Source organism: Euleptes europaea, chromosome 2 (assembly GCF_029931775.1).
Source record: "Euleptes europaea isolate rEulEur1 chromosome 2, rEulEur1.hap1, whole genome shotgun sequence".
Classification (NCBI taxonomy): Eukaryota; Metazoa; Chordata; class Lepidosauria; order Squamata; family Sphaerodactylidae; genus Euleptes; species Euleptes europaea.
The window spans coordinates 25,186,575-25,211,443 of NC_079313.1; the positions used below are offsets into that span (position 1 = coordinate 25,186,575).

General features: G+C 43.4%; 1 protein-coding gene across 2 annotated transcripts in view; it reads right to left on the reverse strand.

Moving 5' to 3' along the window:
* The window catches only part of RABGAP1L (RAB GTPase activating protein 1 like), a 196,453-nt gene continuing 171,584 nt past the window's right edge, over positions 1-24,869 (reverse strand). Inside the window, exons 2-8 of one of the 2 annotated variants that reach the window (XM_056867418.1) lie at positions 24,068-24,160; positions 14,561-14,671; positions 13,167-13,271; positions 11,730-11,813; positions 11,193-11,264; positions 7,126-7,323; positions 1-242 (exon numbers count right to left, since the gene is read on the reverse strand). In XM_056867418.1, coding sequence (XP_056723396.1) covers positions 66-242; positions 7,126-7,323; positions 11,193-11,264; positions 11,730-11,813; positions 13,167-13,271; positions 14,561-14,671; positions 24,068-24,160 — 840 coding nt within the window. In that variant the 3' untranslated portion in view covers positions 1-65. Of the gene's footprint in view, positions 243-7,125; positions 7,324-11,192; positions 11,265-11,729; positions 11,814-13,166; positions 13,272-14,560; positions 14,672-23,581; positions 23,685-24,067; positions 24,161-24,869 lie in introns of those variants that run through there. The other variant, XM_056867417.1, reaches the window with a different exon arrangement.

Genomic DNA, 24,869 nt, shown 5'->3' on the forward strand with positions numbered 1-24,869 from the left:
GAATTCTTGAAGGGGCTGCAGCTGCTTTGTTCATTGTGCTCTTGTGCTTGGGGACCTGGCTCCAACTATGTGCTCTCCTCTTTGGGCGAGGATGGCACTGGAGGGGGCTGCGGCGGCTGCTGGGGCAGTGGTGGCGGCTGTGTGCCGGTTGCCGTTTTGATAGAGTTCAGGGTTTTGCTAAACCAAGAGTTTTTGGCCGCTTGGATTTCACTCATAAGGGCTCCTCTCTGGTGCTCCAGTTCCTAATGAGGGAGAAGAGGTCAACAGTGAGCAAAATAAAGCAGCAATACATTCAGAGCTGTTTATATCCAAGTCATTAATTGATGCTGCTGCCCAAATAAATGTAATAAGTACATTTATTTAGAACAGTGCATTACTGAAATTATACAGGGAACAACATCAATCCATCAATGGATGGGCAACTTTGTGTAGAATAAAATAGTAAGTACAGTATTGTCAACAAAAGAGTTCACAGTCAACACCGTTAAAAATTATCATGGCAATTTCCCCTCTCTACAGAGCAACAAGTAATACTACTGGTGTGGCCATACCCCTGCATACCCAGCTTTCCTAGCACACATGGAACAATGTGCAGAACTGGGAGCCCATGCAGAAGGCAAGCAACATGGCGAACCAAGGAGCGGAAGTGGCCTAAACTCCATCCTGGACAAAGCTGCAGAGAGCAAGCAGCACCCTGCAAAAGGCAAGCAGTGTTGTGAACCCAGCAACAGAAGTGGCCTGAACTCCATTTTGGATGAAGCTGCAAACCACTGGGAGAAAGAATGTTTCCAGCCTCACCTGTAACCCCTGAGCCGTGGAAGAGTGGTGTCTCTCCAGACAAAAGAAAGAACATTGTTACCTTTGAATAACTATCAACGTGGCCGCTCTATCAAGATCAGCCTGAAGACGGGAGCCAAAAGACAATAAGGCTCCTCTACACACCCTGAATTCCTTCCTTGGGAACAGGTTAATCTCATCTCTCAATTTCCCTCCTTTCTTCCTCACCCACATACACCTGACAGACTTTTAATACTGACAATTGCCTGATACTTGCCGATCATCAAGCCTCTATTGTTCTCTGTAATGCCTAGCTCCTGTTCTTTCTTTCTTACTGTAATGTTTCAGTACTTGAGAAGCAATCATACCTTTGTGTACCTTGACCACCTTTCCAGTAAAGTCACCCTGCCTTAGAGGAGAACTTTAGTATAAATATAGCCACCCTCACAGTGGCAACTTCGTATGCATTTTTCCTGGATCCAAAACGTCTGCCCCATACTGCTTGTGCGGGGTCTCTCTCTCTCTGTGAAGCACCTGTAGCTGATCACTCCTCACTGCAACCACTCTCCTTTGACTGCTCTCAAGACCTCTGATGGTAGCTATGATAACAGAGTTTCACTTACCTGTAACTGTTGTTCATCTGGTGGATCTTCTATGCAGTAACACACTGGGACTGCGCAGGCCAGCCACGGATAAGATTTGTCAGCTTCTAGCAAAATTGAAAGTTAGAGTGCTCCCCCTCCCCTTGGGGCATGCAGCCTTCCCGCCCAGCGGTCACATGACCCAGGGGGAGGGAGCACTCTCCCCTCCAGTTCTCCAACCTGCCGCCACGGAACCAATAACCACATGATTGCGGAGAGGTCCCACAGCGGGGAAGGAGGGAGGGAATGTGTTACTGCATAGAAGATCCACCAGATGAACAACAGTTACAGGTAAGTGAAACTCTGTTTTCATCTGCGTGGCTTCTATGCAGTCCCACATTGGGAGAGTAGCGAGCTCGGTTACCCGGCACGGTTAGAATGATACCTTGTGTAAAAGAAAGCTCGGGTTTCAACAGTACTTATCAGCGTGAAACTTAGTAAACGGTGAGGAACGACAAAGAGCAGCTAAATCTCTGACATGACTGGCCGAGGTGATAATGACCAGACAGACAGTCCCATAGGTATAGCAAAGAGAGGCCCCAGGTGGCCAGGCTCAAACGGTGTTTCATGAGTCAGGACAACATGAAGGGAAAGCTCCACTGAGGAACAGGTGGAGATACCCTGAGATAGAGGTTGATATGGCCCCATAAAAAAAGTTCTGTGAGTCTGGGTGTGAAAAAAGAACACAGAAAGAGAGTCCAACTCAGCATGAAGGGCCGAATTGTAGTTGAGGTAGCCAAAATTGACAACAGGAAAGAAGCAGCTCTGGACAAACCATTGCCAGTAGCCCACAGAGACAAATGTCTCCGTTAGGCCTCAATAAAAACGTCTCATGGACAACTTAATGGGGTGCAGCAGCACCTTAGTCACCCTATCTGACTATAGATTACATAGAATTCTCCATGCTGCCAGCTTAATTCTGGAAGGAATGTGAGAAAAATCTTGGGGAGGAACAGTACTCCCTTGAGTCAGGCATTAGAATTGTGGACTAGGATCTCCTGGGCCAGATGGTGCTACCAGGATGCCACTTGTCTTTTCCGACCAGATCTTGACCAGAACCTTGGTCAGCAAGGGGAAAAGGTGGGGGCGGCCAAGTACTTGGAAGCGTCCCCCATGGAGCGTAGGCTCACCCCCGCTCTGGAGCACCATGAGGAAACACTGAATTGAGCTGAGTCACAAGAGATACATTTGCGTGGTGCCCCAGATTAGAACTAGATAATGGAGACAAAGAGAGTCTATAGTGAGCTTGCGACAATCGTCAGGGTGATAACTTACGAAGTCTACGAGAACGTAACTCGTGCCTGTGAATGGTAGTGACAGTGGAGCCATGTGTTATGACCAGGCCCAGACTGCAATGGCTTCTGTGCACAGCAAAACCTTATGCCGCCCTGTTAGTGCTGGGCGGTGCTGTCCATTGTGACCTGAACATGTCGATATTGGAGGACCCTTGTAAAGGAACAGAGAGTAAGCCTAATAGAATAAGGCTCAAGAAAGTTAATGTACAGGGTAGATTCTAGAGCAGGCCATACACCATGGGCCTTAAGAGCCTACAATGAGCTCTCCATCCTGATAAGGAGGCGTCAGGAACAATGAGCCTGTGGAGAAAGCCATGAGCCTCAAGTAATGAATTTTAGTGGTCGTATGGAACCTTTCCTAGAACAGGTTAACTAACTGACAATGGAGTGTATTTCCTGTATTAGAAGGTAAGCTCTAGCTGTGGCCAAGTGCAGGTGGATACCATGAATCTATGACCTTAGAAGAGGTCAACAGAGACTTTTATAGTTGACCAGGAGACCAGGTTGGTTAGGACGGAAATTAAGAACCTCTGCCTGACTAGCAAAGGCAGGCTCTGAGTAACCGACTATCGACCCGTCATATAGGTATGGAAAACGACACATCCCTGCAGGGCCGTGTGTGTAAGTCCTACAGATAAGCACAACATGAAGGTGCAAGGTGCCGCAGCACGACCAGGGACAAACTGCATATCCATAGTTCCTGCCCTTGCAGAGAAAGCGCGACAGATTCCACAGTCTTTGAGGATTGCAATGTGCAATATGCATCACGCAAGCCCAACGGCAAACCCCATGCGCTCATTCGGGAGTGGCAGGCCCTTGGGTATTTAACATATAAGCAACATATGAATTTGTGGAACTTGACTGTGTCGTCCAGTCCCCAGGTCTAGATAGGGGTACTCCCCCTCTCTTTGTTAACTAGGTAGACATGGGAATAGTACCCATAGACCCGATCCTCTGAGGGGAACACCCAGATGGCCCTTTTCCATAGAGGTTCCCGTGGGCGGGAGCCGGCGACATAGTGCAAGCCGGAAAGAGGTAGGGAAGCAGCATCTCGAACTCAATAAAGCATCTGTGCTTTATCATTTGAGAATCCAATTATCATCCATGATGGACATCATATACTGTAACAACCAGACAACCGGTCTGTGAAACGCACTTGAGTGTCTAGCCACGCCTGCTTGGGCTTGAGAGATGGGCTAGGACCCTTGCTATGTCTAGGAGTGCCCAAAAAAACTCCCTATCCTGCTGGGCAGAAATGAGATTGGGGGTGGAAGGTACCCTGGTACCTGTATAGGCGAGATGTTTGAGACTAGATGCCAAAGTGTGTTGGCTGTAAGCTGGCACAGTGGGGCGATGCACAAGGACATAGCAGTTATCCTTGAGACGATCAAGAAAGGCATCGTTTAATCGCTGAAAGCGAGGTGCCCTCAAAGGGTGGGTTCCCAACATGCGACGGAGGCGCCCTCAAGGGCGAGGTGCTAGATACACAACCGAGTGTCATACGGAAGGGTGGATTGGTTAAGTCATGCCTGCTTCCAAAGGACTATGGACGAGGCCCTGACCTTGCTGGAAGGGTCCGCAATGTGACGCGCCGCAACAAAGTGCTAGCTGTCGAGGGTCATGTTTATGCTCTGAGAAGTTTATTCTGATGGGCATTGATCCTCCGGTAGGATATTAATTTGGGATGAAATTCCATCCCAGAGGGCATATTAGTATCTGGCCATAATTGCCATTAAATAGAAATGTGAAAACCAGTGGCACTGGAAGTATAAACATTCCTGTGTAAAGCATCTAGCCTGCGTCCCCCCCGGTTAGGGGCAAGGAATGTGAACATGATCCATATTTGCCCGACAGGGCGTTGACCACCATAGAATTTGGGACAGGCGAATGGTACGGAAAATAACTGTATTCACAGCGGATCTGTAAAGACTGTCAACTCTTCTGGCAAAGAGGGAGCCAAAAATTGGCTTGGTCCAAGCCTTTTTAGAAGTGCCTTCTCCGGCTTCCAGATGAAGAGGTTCAGACGATCATTACGAGCCTTCAGTGCTCTGAGGGTGGAATGAATGTGCCGTTCCCTCAGGCAAAGGAGGCAAAGCTTGTGGCAATAAGTCTTCGCATTTTGGTGCCACAAGAATAACATTGATTGAAAAGCGGAGCCTTCTTAGACTCCACTCAGTAATAACAGTAGAAGAGAAGCTATAGACACGTTCTCTCTCCATGGCGGCAGAAAGAGAACTGGAGGGGAGAGTGCTTCCTCCCCCTGGGTCATGTGACCGCTGGGAGGGAAGGCTGCATGCCCCACGGGGAGGGGGAGCACTCTCACTTTCGTTTTTACTAGAAGCTGACAAATCTTATCTGTGGCTGGCCTGCGCCTGCGCAGCCCCAATGTGGGACTGCATAGAAGCCACGCAGATGAACTTCCAGTTACCCTATCCCTACTAGGACTCTAGGAAAAGTTGAGGGCAGCAGGAAAAGAGGAAGACCCAACAAGAGATGGATTGACTCAATAAAGGAAGCCACAGACTTCAACTTGTAAGATCTGAACAAGGCTATCAAAGATAGGACATTTTGGAGGACTTTCATTCATAGGGTCGCCATGAGTCGGAAGCGACTTGACGGCACTTAATACACACACACAGTAGGACTCTGTGAGAGTGTGTTGAATTATTATGGTCTTTCTGTGTGTGTGTGTGTGTTCTCCTAAATAAAGAACACCTGTTTTACTGTTTATATTGCTTTATGTCAGTTTATTCCTCCTGATTTGCTCATCCCGTGTATGGGTAAAAGACCTCGCTTTAAACCAAACCCCCAGCAATCCCTGTAACAACTGGGGGAGGGGAAAACAAACCCTGGATCAATTTGTTTCCATTAAGGAAAAGCCAAGAAATATATTTCTGTGAATTAGAACATTTAAACTGAGTATTTTTATTGATTCAAAACAGTTCTACTGTTTCACTGTAATTTTTCACTAAATTTCCTTTTGCATTGCCACACCTCAACTGAATGCAACACACACCTCCAGAATCTAGCTATATCAACAATCAACAGATGCATCTCAGCTGACCAAAGGCAGTTCATGAGTGGCTACTGCAAGCGAGAGTCATTCATTTCAGTAACTCTCCTATATAGGAAATCTTCATATTCTAGGAATATAATGCAGTCTATTTTGCAAGTTTTAAACACATTTAAAATAAAAGTATCCAGCAGTATTGGTGGTTCCAACAAGGGAACAAGCTTGTGTGGTTTACCTAATGATGGTATCGCTGCCGAATAGCACAGTGGCAAAGGAGATTCCACATGGCAGTTTTCATGCCCCAGTCCCCCAACAGTAGCCATTCCCCTTTCCCCAGGATACTGGGGCTTTTTCAATTTTTTAAAAAAACCATTAAATAATTTCATACGGATGTATCAATATACTGTTATAACAATAACAGGTTCTGTGAATACCCAGCTTTCATTAAAAAAAAAAACCCTCTCTAGTCCCTTCCTTTGCAGAGATACTCTTCTTAAAAAAATGAAAGCAGAGAATTCACAAAAACTGCTGCTGGCGTACAAGGCTAGATCCAGTGGCAGAATGGTTACCAACTGTGGGGTGAAACTGGGGGGGGGGCGGTCTGTTGGGACATATGGAAGGTTAGGTGACTGTGTAGGCGGTCATATTTTTATGATTTGGTGTGCAGAAACAGTCAATCTGCAAAGTTAGGGAGCTCAGGGAGTGTGAACCAGTGAGTGGCTGCACTCTGCCAACCGCTTATCCACATCCACTGTGATGCCAGCCAATGATAAATGACTTGGCGACTGTGGTGAAGCTTTGCCCTTCAGCTGGAGTCACAGTGCATGCTGGGACCACAGCCGGGCTTTTGCAGGAAAGATGCCAGAAAGAACAGAGGCCTTTGCAGCCAGGACTCATCAAGATGAGCCAGGACTCAGTGACGGTCTGTGAGCTGAATCCTCACTTCACAAACCAACCACAGCTGAAATAATCCATGGTTTTGTATTGCGTCTGAACTGAATCAGTGGTTCAGTCCCTAGCTAAGAAGGTTGTTCATTTATAACAATCTCTGAAACAACTCTGACCAGGAAAGAAGCACTTAAAAGCATGTAGCATTTTGAAAAATGCCTCACTCCACCTTACAGTATCAGCTGAAAGCGGCGCATTTGCCGGGGTGTGTGTGTGCATAAAGAAGCAGCTTTTCCTTACTGCAAAAAGGCACATGTTCTCCAAAATGAAGTGGTTAGCTGCATTGTTACAGGAGGCCACAAAGGGAGGTCACATTGTTCATAATGGTGTCCACATCAAAATAAACAGCCATTCGTTTCCCCAGCACTGCTAGAGGGGTAGCAGAGGTGTCATTCACTGTACGGCAAACTATTCTACAACGTTCTCAGCCTATAAAGAGAGATCGCGTCACCTGTATTTTGCATTTGGCTTCCACAAGTTGTAGTTTGGTCTGCGCCAGGTCCAGCTCCATCTCCCGCAGCTGTTTCTTAAGGGCATCCTTTTCGTCATCTGTTTCCACCCCTTGGCTTTCTCTGGGCACGGCAGGCACTTTCAGCGTCCCTTCTTTACTGAAGATTTCACTGCAGTGCTTGCATGCCATCACCTTGCCCTGAAACAGAACCAGTTATGACACTTGAGAATGATAGCGTCAGCTCAGCTGATGGTCTTGGCGGCGATGGCAAAGTCACTGAGCAGATGGGAGTCCAGCTTCCCCGTGTAACTCTGCTTGGCCAAAAGGGTATCCAGCTATATTCAAGAGGTCACAGAGGCAACGTCATCTGGAATTATCCTTATATTAAGCTCCAGAGACAACTGCATGTCAGCTCTCAGAAGCCTCTCTACTGATGGGATATAGAAGACATTGCTTCCTCTTGCCCTACTTCTTGAGTCCCAGCAGCACTGTATTCCCAGAGTGCCATGTGCCCTAAGTTGCTCCATTACATGCCAAGCTTTTGCTTGAATTATTACCAATATTTAAGGTATATTAATATCAAATATCATCGGGAGGGATTAAAGCTTAGTAAATTGGTGCATTTCTCCATCTTGCACTCTTGACCAGGCTTCTGTAATTTCGGTTTTTGATAGCATATATTTGCCCAAAATGCACATAGTTTGAACAGGAAGACCACACATTTCTAATGGGAGGTGGTGGTGGCTAGGTTCCTTTTTTGTTCTTCTCGCCAACTAGGAGAAGGAAGGAACCCAAGATTAATCCTGCATATTGAGGTGAGAACTGAGCTAGCCTGTGCCTAATAGAAGAAGAGTTGGTTTTTATATGCCGATTTTATCTACCTTTTAAGGAGAATCAACCCGGCTTACAATCTCCTTCCCTTCCTCTCCCTACACCTTGTTAGGTAGGTGAGGCTGAGAGAGCTTGAAAACAACTGTGACTAGCCCAAGGTCACCCAGCTGGCTTCATGTGTAGGAGTGGGGAAACCAACCTGGTTCACCAGATTAGAGTCTGCTGCTCATGTGGAGGAGTGGGAAATCAAACCTGGTTCTCTAGATTAGAGTCCACCGCTCTTTACCACTACACCACACTGGCTCTCTAACAGGAGGAAGGAATTAGGTTGTCAATGGGGTACATTCAGTTCAGCTTTTGCTTTAAACCAGCACAGACTACAAGAGGTAATTCTACCCCTCTCCTCCTCTTTTTAGGAGCAAAGAGAGGAGGAGCCAGGAGGGTAGGGCTTTCTATGTCACTGCCAGCCATTCCATCACAGGCAGCCATTTCCATCACAAAACAAGATAAAATCATAAAATCATTAAAATGAACAAATCATTCAAGCCTACAGCGTAAAACAGCACAACCTCCCCCCAAAAAAGTCCAAAGCATAAAACAGCATAAACATTTAGCAGTTGAAATGTTCTCCACATCCGTCTTCAGGCTAGAAGCAACTGCAAAAACAATTTAAAAGATCAACACTTTAGTTAAGAGCCTGGGTGAAAAAAATAAATGTTTGGGCCTGTCACTGTATCAGGGTGATGCTCTATGATTCCCCTCAAACTCTCTTGTAGGTGAATCCTAGAGCGCTGCCCCGAAGCAGTGACGTCACTTCTGGTTTCATGCCTGTTTGTCTCGGTCAACATGATTGAAGTTTGGCTGCAATCTTGGCATTTTAATTGGGATTTTAATGTTTTACGTATAAGGCTTATTGATAAATGTTATTATTTTTAATGTCATTGAAGTATGATTTTAAATGATGTTACCCTCCCTGACCTTGGCCAGGGAGGGAGGGCTAGAAATAGCATAAATAAATAAATAAATAAATAAATAAATAAATAAATAAATAAATAAATAAGGAAAGAAAGAAAGAAAGAAAGAAAGAAAGAAAGAAAGAAAGAAAGAAAGAAAGAAAGAAAGAAAGAAAGAAAGAAAGAAAGAGAAATAGTGTATGCACCAGGTTAGCATCACAAGCAAGTGCCACCACTGAAAATGCCATGCCTCGTCACCACCCACTTCACCTCTAGATTTCCTAAATTCCCTTCTGGATCCTGATTCCAAAAAAGGCAACTACAAACAAAAACAGCAATTTCACACTTTCTTTTTAGGGAAAGCAGCACAACAGAAGAGCGATTAGTTCAGTCATTTTCCTATTTATTGTACTCACGAAAAATGGGACAGAGTGAGCTTGGACTGGCTATGGCAGAACAGCTTTCTGAAGAGAAGGCTTTTACGGAGGGAGACGCCAAAGAAAATAGAGAAGATTATCAAGAAATGAGACTACACTGCTTTGTTGATCCCACAAAGAGGAAGTATCTGAAGATGCCGAGGAATTCAGAAACCATTGCTCCCCCATCCTTGAGAAAAACAGTGTTGTACTTACCTGTAACTGTTGTTCATTGAGTGGACTTCTGTGCAGGCACACACGGGACTGCGCTTGCACAGAGCCAGCCGCAAAGAAGATCTGTCAGCTTCTGGAGAGATTCGCTCCTAGGAATGCTCCCCCCTCCCCTCCCCATTCGAGCCAAGGAGAGTTCCCACCCAAGCTGTCATGTGATGAGGAGGGAGGGGGGAGCACTTTCCCTCATTTCTACCACGCCGCTGTGGAACCACTGTACACGTAGACACTGGAACAGCAGTCTACTGCGGGGAAGAAGGGAGGGGTGTGTGCCTGCACAGAAGACCACTTGATGAACAACAGTTACAGGTAACTGCAATACTGTTTTTCACCTTGGTGGCTTCTGTGCAGTCCCACATGGGAGAGTAGCAAGCTCACCTGTATAGGCGGTAGGAGTATGACTGCTCATTTGAATAGTGACTGGAGTACTGCTTTTCCCACAGCTGCATCCTTCCTGGAGTCCACATCCATGGAGTAGTGCCGGATGAAAGTAGACGGCGTGGACCAGGTAGCCTCTCTGCAGATGTCCCCGAGATCTACATTGGCCATGAATTCAGCAGAGGAGGCTTGAGCCCTGGTAAAGTGGGCTCTGATGTGCAATGGGCAAGCTTGCTGAGCCTTATCATATGTAAGCCTGATGGCAGAGGTGACCCATCTGGAGAGTGTTTGTGAGGGCACACCCTTTCCCTTGTTAGACCCTTTAAAACAAATAAATAAACTGCTTTCCTTCCTAAAAATGAGGGTGCGTTCTAAGTAGAACGACAGTGCTCTACGCACATCTAGTGAGTGTAATGCCCTATCGGCTGCCGATAGTGGATTTGGGAAGAACACAGTTAGTATGATGTCTTGTGATGTGTGAAACCTTGACACAATTTTCAGAAGGAAGTCCAAACTCGGTCTCAGAACCACCTTGTCCGCATGAAATTTTAAGAAAGGTGGTTCAAAACGCAACAGCCTCCAATCCCCCACTCTGCGTGCAGACGTGATGGCAACTAAAAATGCAGTCTTGTAGGAAAGATAGTCCAATTCACAGGTAGCTAATGTGTGAGCCACAAAGATGAACTAGATGGGAATCCACCGTTTTAACTGATGAGAGAACTTGGAGGGCTTTTGCTATTTGCAGCATTAAAGGAAAGATCACAGGCCTACCAAGGCCAACGTAGGGGGGTGTTCAATCGTTCAAGCTTTAGGATTTCTGCATTTTAAACTGTTGAATGGACAGTTTACACAGGCGCAACTTTAAAAAAATTTGCAGCACTGTGACAAGCCATACTTGCATTTCTACAACTGTAAAAGGTAGAGAATATCTACAGCGGAAAGCCTGAACATCCCAGTGTAAGATAGAAACATAATTACCATGGCAATATATTGAGGAAGCAGCCACTGGCCCTTGCCTCCATCATGGTATAGTACAGGAAAAAGCCTCTGAATGTTATCTCTCAGATTAAGTAGCTCACACGTTTCCTCTGTGGTGCTTCAAACATGTTTCTGTTACGTGCCATTTTGAGGAAGGGTACCCTCAGAGGTTAATTGTTAAACTCTACCTTGACCACCTGTGAAAGCTAGCTTGCCAACTTGTCACGGTACAACTGTCAACAATGTCTGACTATTCTGTGTTAGTGACATCTGTTCTTACCTTCACAACCTCCAGTTCCTCTTTACTGGCCGTCTGCTGTTTCTCCAGCCTGCTGCTCAGCTGGGAACAAATCTAGGAAGAAATAACAAGACACTCTCAAATAAAGTTTGTTTTTCAAAGAAAGAGGAAACCTAACATGTTTTAACAAGGCCTCAACATTTCAGCTCCTTACAACTCACTACAAAGCCTGCATTCTGTCAACAGTCATTTCCTGACAGATGACTGAGGAATATATGCCAGGCTGATGATTAAACTACAAATTAGCTCTGAGGAGCTGCACCTTTAATGGAGTGAAGGATGTGACTTATTATAATTGGCTTAAAACATATGGCAAATAGAGATGAGCAAAGGGGAAAACATGTCTTTTACTGGTCTGCAGTGGGAGATGGCTAAGCATTTAATTTTATCCTCAGAAATCAGAAAATTATAATTTGTAAAGCTGCTTGTAAAAAGTACATGTACTCTAACCGACTCATTCTTCACAAGGTTAAACATATTGTATGATCAGCTGATTAAAAAATAAATCAAACACATTACTTGTTTATATTCTGCAATAATGGCAGTGGTCTTCTTTATTTCAGATTCTGCCTTCTCCAGCTGTTTTCTGAAGATTTCTTTCAGCTACACATAGAATTAGAGAAAGCATTAATACTAAGGGTGGACAAATGTCTCAGCGATCAAGTAAGTAATCACTCTCTTGAACACACCCTTCATCTACAATAAAGCAACTGGCGTATATTAGGAATTCCCAGTTCTTAGGAAATCTTTGCAAGAAATTTTAATTGCTAGGTCAAGCCTGAACATTTTCTAGGGTGTAGTAATTTCTCTCGCGAGTACTACTGTAATTATGTCCTTCAGATTGTGATATACCGTGCAATATTTTCCACCCAAAGATGGTAATCACAGCACAACAATGATCTACCAACAGTAGAAAAAGGCTGGGAAGTCCTTGTCAAATGGGCTCTTTTCTTCTCCAGCTCTATATTTTGTTCTCAAGGACTAGGGATGGCCTACACCAGCCCTACCAAGAAAGGGAAGAGAAGCATGATGGTCTTATGATTCTAGCTAAGGGTATGAAAACAAGCAAAGTGCTTTTCACAACTGTCAAATGTCACAGAGCATGCTGGGAATGAAACTCAGGAAGGCCCTAATCTCTTTTCACAAGTGCCTTTCCAGGTCCCTGTCATATCCCCATTGTGAAGTACACATTTGGGAGTTAGTAAATGTAGATCTGCTGATCCAAGACTACTATATCACTGAAGTGTTTTTAAACAGTTGGGGTGGCATGTTCAAAATTAGCACCTTTCATGTAGTCAAAATTAGAGGTAAACCTCTGCATATCTCCTCCTTTCTGAGTGAGTGTGTGTGCAGTAATGATTCTAATCACAAAGAGTATGGAACTGGGTATTGGCGCTGCAGGAATAGCTCCACACCTTGTTTGTTTGTAATAAAAGACATCTTGTATATGAACCTTTTGTAGGCCATTTAAATGTGTATGGCTTCATACTCTTTAGACAAACTGGAGGTTGTTGGATCAAAGCAAAGAAACCAGCCTCAAGCACAAGTTGAACTCAAACATTCCTGAATGGCACTTCCTCTCATCAAACAACATGAGGCACAATCCACTGGGAACTTTGCCAGGGGAAGCCTCATTGGTGTGAATGGGATCTGCACAAAAGCACTTCCATATATTCCCAATGGATTATCGCCCATGGACCACTAGTATCTTTCCAACTTGCGAACACCCAAAAGCTGCAACTTGAGATGGCCACACTTGCCTTGCAGTAGGACCTTGTGAAGTGAAATTACTTAGAAGTTTGATGCATAGTTAGCTAACATGCTACAGTGCATCAACGGGAAAAGTATTTAAGTGTTTTGCACACAATTGCTAATGGGGGGTTAGCAAGTGTGTACAAAACACTTAAATACAATGCCACCCCACATACACACACTCACACACTGAGGAAGTTTTACCTGGGCTGTTTCTTCTTCCTGTTTCCGTTTCTCCTCTTCAGTCTCTACCAATTTCTGCTTTGTCAGTAGCAGTTCCTTGTTCAGAACATCTGCCTTGTCTTCCGCCTGAGAATTTAAAGAGGGGCTCAGCTACACAAGACTGACATTTAAAACTGAGCAGATGCCACAGTTCCATCTCGTTCAGAGTCCAATCCTTCCCTGCTCCTTGGGATTTGGTCCAGACATCTTCCATCATACCTTGAGAACTTCATCAGAGCGCAACTCTGAGAAGGAACGGCCCACTCCTTGCCTCACCCCCTGGCCTCCCTTTACCCACTTTCTTGCTCCAGCAGTGTGGAGACAGCAGCCTCTAGAGGATTCCCCCCCCCAATCCAGGCACAAGGTTGTCTGAGTGCCTGTGTCAAGACATGGAGCCCAGAAGTACACATCTCTAGGCATGCAGAAGTGAGTTAGGTACTTAAAGAGTCATGTCTAAATTTCTGAATTTCTTCCTCTAAGCCCAGTACTGGGGACTAGTAGGCTCTCAGAAACACCCAAGGCACTTAGAGAGTGATCTTTGTGCCAGAACCAAGCCTCACTCTAACTTGGTCACACTGCTTACTAGAAGTCCACTGGAACAAATTTGATCCGATTAGCAGTCTGAGGGAGTGCTGATCCTGTTTAGATTGCTCACAGCCAATCTAATTGTATTTTGCAATCATCCACAGTGATCCAATTAGTTCAACCTTAGTCTGGAGCCATCATTCTCAAGATGGAAGGCGGGCTCCCTTAATGATGTATGGAAAGCTGCAGCCATGTGCCCGTGTGTGGGGACAGCTGACCCTTTACAGTCTAGTTCATGAATCAATAACGAACAACGAAGTTCTTTTCACATATTGTTAATTCTTATAAGGACCCCAGAAGAAAGAATACTGTTATTGTGTGGCAAGATGCACACCGCAATCTAAGGCCAAAAGGACTTTTCTCATGTACTTCAAAGCTTCGATCCATACGCCTATCACAGCTCTGAACTACTTCAGGAAATTCTCTCTCTCTCTCTCTCTCTGGCAAAAATGCTGTTCGAAATTATATTCTGGCCCTGGCTTGCAAAACTGAAAAATTGCTTGCAAAATTATATTCTGGCCCTTGCTTGCTAACATTTTCCAATCTAAACATCTCCACTATTCAATCAGCAATTAGTTAGGGAGTTATTATTACACGCTTGCAGTGTCATCCAGATAGCAAAATGACATCCTGTTTACAATTATAGCCAACTCCATCCCCTTCCTCCAGGCCTGCAGCTAATGGATGCCACAAAGCTTGGGGACCATAATTATTGCTCGAATTCTGCTCTGCAGTGGATTTCTGCACAGGCCTTCGTCTGACGCTTGGTTGTAGAGAAAGGCCTTTTTCACCTGGTCCAAGTCATTCCGTAGAGCGATTTTGCTTGTTACAAGTTCATGCGCGAGATCATCGTTCTCTTGCTCAAGCCGCATGCTGGCTTCCTGAAGCCTGCGGTTCTCCTTCTGCAGAAGAAAAGAGAAGCCACCAGAAAAAAACAGGAAGTTAACCAGTACTGAGCAAGAATGTAGAGAAAGGAAATTTATTTGGGTGTGCAAACCTCGGGAGACAGAGAGTGATACAAGTAGGACAAGATTGCAGCTTTAAGCTGCTTTAAGAGTGAATTAAGCTAGCAGTGCAGCAGTTTCAAAATCTCATCTGACCTGACCCTTTTAGGAGAAAGGAAAACACACCCCTCCTTCAAGTATACCTTGGAAATTAGTGATGCCACTTCAACTCCTGCAATGTTATGCTATAGGTGGTTATTTAAGTGTGAAACTCAAAGAACAACACAGTGATTGTAGGGTTTCCTAGCAGAAGAGAAAAACTATTTGACATTATGGGATAATCATCACAGGAAGAAGGGCTAAGGATAAAATCTGACATGCCAGATACAATGTTAAAGTGACAATGATTACAAAAAGTTAATCTGGCTCTACTTATCTCATGCCTTTTAAAGATATTTCCAGTGGTCCGTATCTCATTAACTCCTAGTTTCAAATGAATCAAATTAGCTTGAATGACGTGTACACATTCTTTTCGCTTCTTCCAAAACCCATGTGCATGCGCATGAAATATGTCGATGGGGGATACAAATTGTTTTTGGTAATGCTTACTTGAAGCACAGTCCACAAGAAATGAAAATTATTGGATGGATTCACTTGTTGAAAGTAACTGTAAAATGCTATTTTGTGCTTTATATTTGTGTTTATTTACTTAAATTGTATTTTGTTATTTTAAATTAAACTTAGGTGTATTTGTAAGTTGCTTTGGATCCCCATTGTGGAGAAAAGTAGGGCAATGTATTTCCTAAAGACAGCAGGACAGGACAGCAGGAAGAATTTGGATATAATTCCAAGGGGTGAGCTGGAGGAGCTGCATACACATCCACTGCTGATTGTCCTACATGGGTAGATGTACCTTGCTAGCAAAGCAGAAATGTGTGGAAGCCAGAGACTCCATGAACAAACCATGTGAAGGATCTGCTCACCTAAGACTTGGGCTCCAGCCTCAGAGCTCTCGTAACAATACATTGCCCGGGAGAATGAAGCAGCCCACACAGATAAGCAACAATTAGGGTTGCTTTCACTGGCTTGAGAAATTCCTGGAGACTTGGGGGCAAAGTTTGAGGGGGGGGGGCTCAGTGGGGATGCGATGCCACAGATTCTGCCCTATGAAGCTGCCATTTTCCCCAGGGGAACTGATCTCTGAAGAGAATCAGTTGCAATTCCAGGAGAACACCGGGCCTTGCCTGGACGTCAGCAACTAGGGTTGCCAGGTCCCTCTTCGCCACTGGCGGGAGGTTTTTGGGGTGGAGCCTGAGGAGGGTGGGGTTTGGGGAGGGAAAAGACTTCAATGCCATAGAGTCCAATGGCCAAAGCAGCCATTTTCTCCAGGTGAACTGGAGATCAGTTATAATAGCAGGAGATCTTCAGCTACTACCTGGAGGTTGGCAACCCTATCAGCAACTCTAGCAACAATCGACATCTTTATTAGGACGTTTTCTACATAGGCCCTGGGTTTGATGTTGTTGGGAAGCAGTGTTTTGTTTTTGTAAAAATCTGCTTCCCTACAGCATTACGGTATATCTGTGTACCTTCCAGGATTTCACTTGCTTTTCTCCAAGAGTTTCCAAACCTGCTTTGCAGCAAAGTTTTGAGAAAGACCGCAGCAAGCCTGGATGGGTCCCATTCCTGATTCCACTAGGGTTGTCAGGTCCCTCTTCGCCACCGGTGGGAGGTTTTTGGGGTGGAGCCTGAAGGGTTTGGGGAGGGTCTTCAAGGCCATAGAGGCCAATTGCCAAAGCGGCCATTTTCTTCAGGGGAACCGATCTCTGTCACCTGGAGATCAGTTGTAATAGAAGATCTCCAGCTAGTACCTGGAGGTTGGCAACCCAAGATTCCACCCACATGGCAGCCATTTTCCATCCCCACAGCAGCTATTTCCTTCCCTGGCTACTGGGGTTTCTGTTTTTGTTTTAATTAGCAACTGAATATTGTTATAACAATCTGTGTAACAGGTTCTCTGAATTCCCAGCTTTCAGTTTTTTAAAAAAATCTCTAGACCCTTTTGTTGCTTTGATAAAAGGGGAAAGGAATATCTCTACTATCATCAGGTTTTTTAAAAATGACATTATTAGTGACTTATTCAGGAAAAAAACCTGATAATGGATTCATTTCCCTTATATGGAAACAGTCTCCAAACATCAAAATCAGGATTCCAAATATACAAAATGTTCCTAATTTTTTACTTATAATAATTATGTTCAGTTTGCTCCAATTCTTAGCTGTGCCACTGTCTTAATGCTGGAATTATGACAAGAAATCATATATTTTTTCTCATATCAGGGTGCTGATAACTCATGACTGGCCCAGCGATACTTCAGAGCATCTCAGAAGAAAGGACATTTAAAACACAATGCTTTGTGTCTTTTTGGCTGTTCCTAATAAAAGGTACTACACGGATTTCATCTAAAGGGACACCAAAGTTCTAGATTCAGTACATCTATACCCAAGCTACAAGGAATGGAGCTACAGCCATTCCCACCATGATATGCTAGAAGGAGAAAAACTGAACTAATATCTCAAAACAACTCTAGAACTTCAGGTATGTGCAAGGTGTACTTTAGGTATGTAGGTGTACTGTACTACATGTGAAATAACTAGGTCTACGTGAAAGGTAGCCAAATGTTCTGTATTTTAACCACAATACAAAAGGCAGACCAGTTACTTAAATGAAGCTAGCTGACAGGACAGCAAAGGAAAGCTAACATAGTGTAGTAGTTAGTGTGCTAGATCAGGTTCACCTGGGTTCAACCCCCCCCCTCCCGCCCTAAAACTCAACTGATGCTCTTGGGCCAGTCAGCCTAACCTACCTCACAAGGGTGTTGCGAGGCCAAAACCAGGGGGAGATCATTATGTTCACCACCTTGATTTCCTTGGAAGGTAGGTTGTCCATCTATACATTTTTATCCTACCGTTCCCCCCATAGTGGGAGACAGAAAAGGGGTTCAAGTTGGTAACACTTCTGCTCAGATTAAAAAGCAAAACCAAAAATTCAGCATAAATGACTTTTTAGAGCTTTTCAAGACAGCTATCCTGCCTGAACAACAGTTTGCTTTACATGCTCGCCAAAAGCTTTGGTGTCTGCAAAGCGAGAACCACACTTGTGAGCTGGAGATCCTGGCTCTGTCATCAGACAAGTGAGCAAGCAAGCAGCGTGGCCGGAAGTGCAGTGTCCTCCCCACTTGTGATAAAAAACTATGTGCCAAATTTAAAGACGAATGTTTCTTATCTATTACAGGAAATGACTGCAGGCAAGTTCTGATGTCCAGTACTTCCCCGTTTTCTGCATGATGGTCTCTATCAAGCTGCTGTTTACCCTTCTATACTCTACATAAAATGTCTAGGAACCAATTCTAACATAATTTTTCCCCTCCAAGGACACTTCTCACAAGGAATAATAATGTCATGTTAGACTCAGCCCTTGCTCTCCACAACCCCAGCAATGAAGAAGTTGCTGCTGCTTCTGGACACAACAAACAAAACATTTTAATCCTGGAAAACACTGTGACTCACGGAGGAAAAGACACTGAATTATGCATCTCAAGGAATAAGCAGGATAGTTTTTGCAGTCTCTGGGGAAATTTCAGATTCAACTTAAGTGTAACACACTGGAAGCAGACTTTCATAACCATGCTCCCCTAGCCTTAGATGTAAACAGAGACTTCCTCTAGCAATGCCCCACAGCGTTATAGCCCCAATGGCTGTAACTGAAACACCCCAAAATGCCAATTGTAGGTCTTTGCAGAAGCAACAAGAAGGCATACAGCTGGGGAGAATGTTTGTTTTCAGCTGCCCAGGAGGACACTGCATTTCACAAACAGAGAGAAATAAACAGAATACAACAATATACACATAGATCAAACTTACCTCCACCAAAGTCACAGAGCAACTACTGTTTTCAATCATATATATAAATTCAAGAGAGAGAGAGAGATGGGGGTAATCCAGTGAACTTTAAACACCAGCAAACAAAAATTAGGAAGTAAGCAAAGTCTCAAGTTTTCAGTTTTGCTGCGAAGGGTGGAGGTTGACTTGGTTCTTTTTAAAAATGAGTAACTTATTCCAGTTTCAAGCTATTAAAGCAGCTGGAAGGAAGTTTGAAGCCAGAAGGCAAGTTCCAACTCAGAAAAGTTGGTGCTGCCCTAAACTCCACCCTCAACTATCCTTTTCCAGCACAGATGGACACATTAGACTGATTAGCCAGGCTGATTTTATTGTTGTTCCTAAAGCCGAGAATGACTCAATGTGTCAAGCACCTTGCCAAACATCTTCATTGTCATACTTCATTGCAACAGACCGGACATTTGGATACTGAGAGTCTTTAACAGAGGATAATTTAAGAGTGAGTAAAAAGAATAAATAAAATTTAAAAAAATATCAGAATAGTACTAGTGTGGAGGGTGTGGTTAGACCTCAGAACAGGTCCCTACTCAACCAATACGATCGGTGCATAACCCTGAAACATCCCCCATCCATCTCACAAAGTTCTTGTGAAGACGACATGGGGGAGGGTCATCACCTACATCGCCCTCAGCTCCTTGGAAGAAGGACAGGAGGATAACAGGAATAATAGGAATAATTTCAGACTCCTGGATGTCAGCTGCTACGGAATCAGTCCAAAGGAGAAAGTATAAATGCAAGACAAATAACTGAAAACTATCCACATCACTATGCTGTCAAAGCTAAAGTTAGCCTTGGAATTTTGTGAAGTACAAAGTTTTTCCACTGTGTTGTCTGTTGCTAGGTGTAGTTTAAAAACACAACTCTTCCAGAGAGTCATTTCTTGAAAAGAAAAATGGCACTCACAGAACAGCTAATTTTGTCTTCTCCTTCAATCGCGACATTAGCACAAACACACTGCCACATTAGAAATTACTCGGCTGTCCGTATTCTGAACAATTGAAACAGACTGATATTTCAGTCCCTACCCCAATTAAGAGCCCCGTGGCACAGAGTGGTAAGCTGCAGTACTGCAGTCCAAGCTTTGTTCACGACCTGAGTTCAATCCTGACGGAAGTCATTTCAGGTAGCCAGCTCAAGGTTGACTCAGCCTTCCATCCTTCCGAAGTCGGTAAAATGAGTACCCATCTCCAACTACGCATGTTTTGAGATAGTTGGAGGCTAGTCAGGAAATGTAACTAGTGCTTCCCTCATATTAATTAACAGGGTTAACTAAGTTCTCCTGTGCAAGCTCCAGTGAAACAAACCAACCACCTTTAAGAACTGAATCCTGTTTCTCATCCACTCTACCATGCTAAAAAGCATACTAAATCAAATTGAGAGTATTTACTAATCATTTCTCTATTGTTTTCTGCAAGCTCATGTATATAATTTTAATGTGTGTGTGTGTGTATATATATCCCAATAAAATTCATTTATTTCCCCTTCTCAATGTACTGCTTTGATTACAAAATACCCATTTAAAACCACCAAGAGTTTGTCAGTACAGTTGTTGATTTGTATGTCTCGGGCAGCCTCAAGACCCTGAATTGTTAGAGTGTGCCACTTTCTCACAAATAGTACCCCAAACAAAGAGGTCATTACGTGTAAATGTCTATACTAAATACCCTATGCCTGCTCCAGGAGATTTGGTGGTGGAGTCTGGGGAGGGAAGGGACCCCAGTGAGATATAATGCCATGGAGTCCACCCTCCAAAGCAGCCATTTTCTCCAGGAAATTATAATTCTGGGAGATCTCCAGGTCCCACCTGGAGGCTGGCAACCCTAAGCAGGGATGGGGAAGTGAAAATAAAGAAGTGAAGGAGAAGGAATGCCTATGCCTTCCCTGCTATTCAGTTCTCCATTCTAAACAGTCTCCCCTCAACAATTTCTTAGACAGAAGGATTTCAAACATGTTTGTGAGGATAAAGACATTTCAAATCCTGTGAAGAAAACCATAAGTAGAGGGTGGGTGAGAAATGGTTAAACATCCCTCCTCCTCTAGCTTTCTGATCTCAACCCCCCCCCCCATATCACTCTACTAGTAAACAGTCTGGCCCCTATGTGGATGATAAAAGCAGCAAAATCGGGTCACCTATAGGTCTATAGACAAGGTAGAGGTCTCAACCAACTTAGGGGACCATGAATGCAGAAAAAAATATGACACTGTAAATTACCCAACCCTAACAAAAATTCGTAATGAAGAATCTATTATTCTAAGAGGACTAACTATGTTCTGGAAGGGACAGAAAATTGAGCGTAGCTGAGTGTCAGTTAAAGGAAAAAAGTGGGGAAGGAGAAACCAGCCTGCTCAACCCCTGTCAGTTTAGAGAAGAAGGAGAATTAGGGGGTAGGGTAGGATAGGATTTCCAAATTTCCCCCTTCCTCCACTATTCCCTGTAGGTCCAGAGCTTGTCAGAGTACTAATATCCAAGCTAATATCCAGCCATTTCGCCTAGCCTTGTAGCAGAGCACCTTTCTAACGCCACACAAGCTACATGGGAATAAGCACCTAGAAAGGTCTCTGAAATTACTTTTTTCATGGGGAAAAATAACTTTGCATAATATATACATTACTCAATTCTTCTAACTGCTTTTCTCACCATTTCCTTCCTGCTATATTGGTTTGTCAATACTGGAAGCAAGCATATATGTCGGCTGATATCATAAAAACCCCTCTGTTCATGATGGGCATGAACTCAGTTTATTGCCTTGTTCATATGGTCTCCTTCCCTCGCACATGGAACATGACTGAGGATTTCTTGATTTAAAAAAAGCTTTTTAGTCAAACTCCAGTTTGCTGTGATGTTCCAGTATAGGTACTTGGTCAATTTGGTTTCCTCCCCACAAACCAAGATCCTAAATTACAGTTTAATCCCAGTTTAGAATCCTGGTTTGTGGGGCCCAGCAAAATGAATTTCAACTGAAGCCTAAAACCATACCTTGTGGGGGAAGGGAATGAGTGAGCACGGCAACAAGCAAAATTCATGCCCATCATGAGCACACAGATATTTGTCATGACATTTCAGTGTAGCATAATCCAAAAAATAATGATTGGAGAGTTTTGAGGGTGTGATCTTATGCATGCTTATTTGGAAGTAAATCCAGTTTAATTTAGTATGACATCTAAATAAACATGCACAGATTTTCGCTGTTAACTATGCACAATTTGGATACATATAATTTGCAACTGCACAGGAGTTCTCCATTACAAAAATAATGAACCAGCAAGCTAAATTATGATGTGACTTGAAGGGGAGTTTTCACATTAATTTTTCATTAATGCAAGAACATGCTACCATGATATATAGAACCTTTTCTTACAGTTTGATTTTTCAGCTTTCAGAGCTAGCCATTGGTCAACCATAATAATACTGGAAAATGGTAGCCATTGAGCGGTTCATTTTTTAACCCTTACTGGCAATATGGGATTCACTTTTATGTTTATATTTATATATTTTAAAAGTTACAGCCCACCACCATGGCTCCCTGGAACTCTCAGATTGGTAAAAAATTTATTTTATACAAGTATATGAAATTAGTAACAAATATTGAAATATTTTTTCATTCATATCATGCCCCATTGTAGACAATTGCCACACTGGATACATTCTTGGGCTAATTTCTATTCCTGTTTATGAACTGGGCAAATGCTCAGCAGCTATGGGGTAGACTGTTCTGAAATTATTACCACTCAATGTGGAAAAACTTGATGAAGGCCTCCAAATATGTTTTTATATAAGGACACATTAAGTGTGTATGGCAGAGAATACTATGACTGGGGAAAAACTTTTCATCTCATTTCCAGTCATTCAGCATTTTTCATTAATGCGATTTTAAAAGAAAGTAAAAAGCTTCTGTGGATCTGTAGGGGTTACAGACAGGGAAGAAGAGGACCACATATATTTCTATTGCTTAGAGTCAATCTGAAATTGCCCAGCCTCTGAATAAATCCAAGTCTAGAAAAACAAGCTGCTGTCCCATATATCTATATAGCAGAGGGGTCTTCCTAAACAATAATGGAAACAGTATTTCTGATCAATACTTTAACTGAACCGAAAGATAACTGTTTCTATCTGTCAAACTGTCTTGATTGCAGAGCAACTATTCTGACCTAGAATCCTGTTATACTTCAGATCAATATAACAAAAAACATTTATTTGCTTTTCATGCCATTTGGGGGTCTTGTTCATTTATTCCAGTACATAATGGATAATGTAGATTTGTATTTGTTTGTATTTTTATCAACGAACAAAGGAATCCAAATATGGATTAGGACCATATTAACAAAAAATTGGGAAAATATTTTATTAGATCAGTCAATAGTTTAAAACAACACAAACCTCCAAACTTAACATCTAACATTTAACCGGCATATTTCAAGTATTCAAAGCACTTCACAAACATTGTCTCAAGAATCCTTACAACAGCCCTGTAAGGTAGGCAGCTGTGAGCATCAACATATTACATATGGGAAACCAAATCTGAGAGAATAATGGCTTCCCTAGTGGTGCCCTGTGAGTTTATGGCTAAGGTGAAATTTGAATGTGGGACTTCCTAGCTTTCACTTTTAGCTACTCTGCTTCAGAGCAATGATAATAAAAACATAAGGCTTCACCTTAGCGGTGATTTTCACTTTATCTTTGCCTATACAACCATTGTGACCAAACAACTTGATCTAAATTCACCTATTCTGTCTCTCTCATTCTGTGTGATCGAAACAGCCACAAACACTAACAAAGCTTCCAAAAGTTTTGCATTACACAGAGAGAAAACAATTCAGTCAGTCAAGTCAATATTGGAAGCATTCACCTTCCAAAATGTGCTTGTGAGTAGCAGACCACACACTGCTTTGTTTAAAGCAAAAGGAACTCCTTTTGTGTGTCAGTGGTAGAGAATCACTCTGTTTTTCTCTGCATCCCATGAAGTTTCCCAGAAAAGCTCAACTGTAGAACAGTTACCTATAAACATATAAACTGAAAGAATAAAAGTGTTATATGTGACTGCTCGAAGGTGCCCATTTAATGGTTTTAAATAAAATATAGATAGATAGATAGATAGATAGATAGATAGATAGATAGATAGATAGATAGATAGATAGATAGATAGATAGATAGATAGATAGATAGATAATTTACTTACGGCCCTTAGCCAGATAAAGCAAGATAAAACAGAAAACATGGGCTAAATATAAATGTATATTTTAAACAACTATAAAGTGTCTGAACAGAACCACTTTTAATGAGCTACAGCATGCAGCCCACTAGTGCTGTATACATCCATTCTTTACACTGCAACTGTAGTTTGTTTTCCTGTAACTGAGAAAAGGACACTGTCAGTATACTTTGTACCTCATTACCTTGTATCTGTCCAGAGGGTCTTCCTGCTGCAGCTGGTTCTCTCGCATCATTTGATATTCTCTCTCATATTTCTTCAGTTTCTTCGTGGGGACCTTCGTGGGAATAAAGAAAACCATGCTAGTAGTGTCAAGAGAATCAGGGGAGAAACAGGATATTATATCAAAACACACGCGCACGGATGGGGAGCAGGAGATCTGGACTAGGTAAGGTAAAGGTCCCCTGTGCAAGCACCGGGTCATTCCTGACCCATGGGGTGACGTCACATCCCGACGTTTACGAGGCAGACTTTGTTTATGGGGTGGTTTGCCAGTGCCTTCCCCTTTACCCCCAGCAAGCTGGGTCCTCATTTGACCGACCTCGGAAGGATGGAAGGCTGAGTCAACCTTGAGCCAGCTACCTGAAACGAACTTCCATTGAGATCGAACTCAGGTCGTGAGCAGAGCTTGGACTGCAGCACTGCAGCTTACCACTCTGCGCCACGGGGCTCCTAGATCTGGACTAACCCTACTGAATTTCAGCAAGATCATTACATGAACAAGCCAAAGCCTGTCAAGGCATTCAAGCTTCAGGCAATGCCTAGACTGAAACTGTATGTGTAGACTGCCCCTAAAGGAGCGTGATATTGTTCCCATGACCAGCAGGGTTTGGCAGCACTGTTCTACCCAAGAGACAGAGAGAGGGATAGTGACCAAGAAAGAGCCAGTATTAAAATAATAATGGATCCTGTCACCCATGATGATGATGATCCAGCTCTTCTCCTTAAACCTGCCTACCAGCTGAGTAGCACTTCCTGGGGCAGTG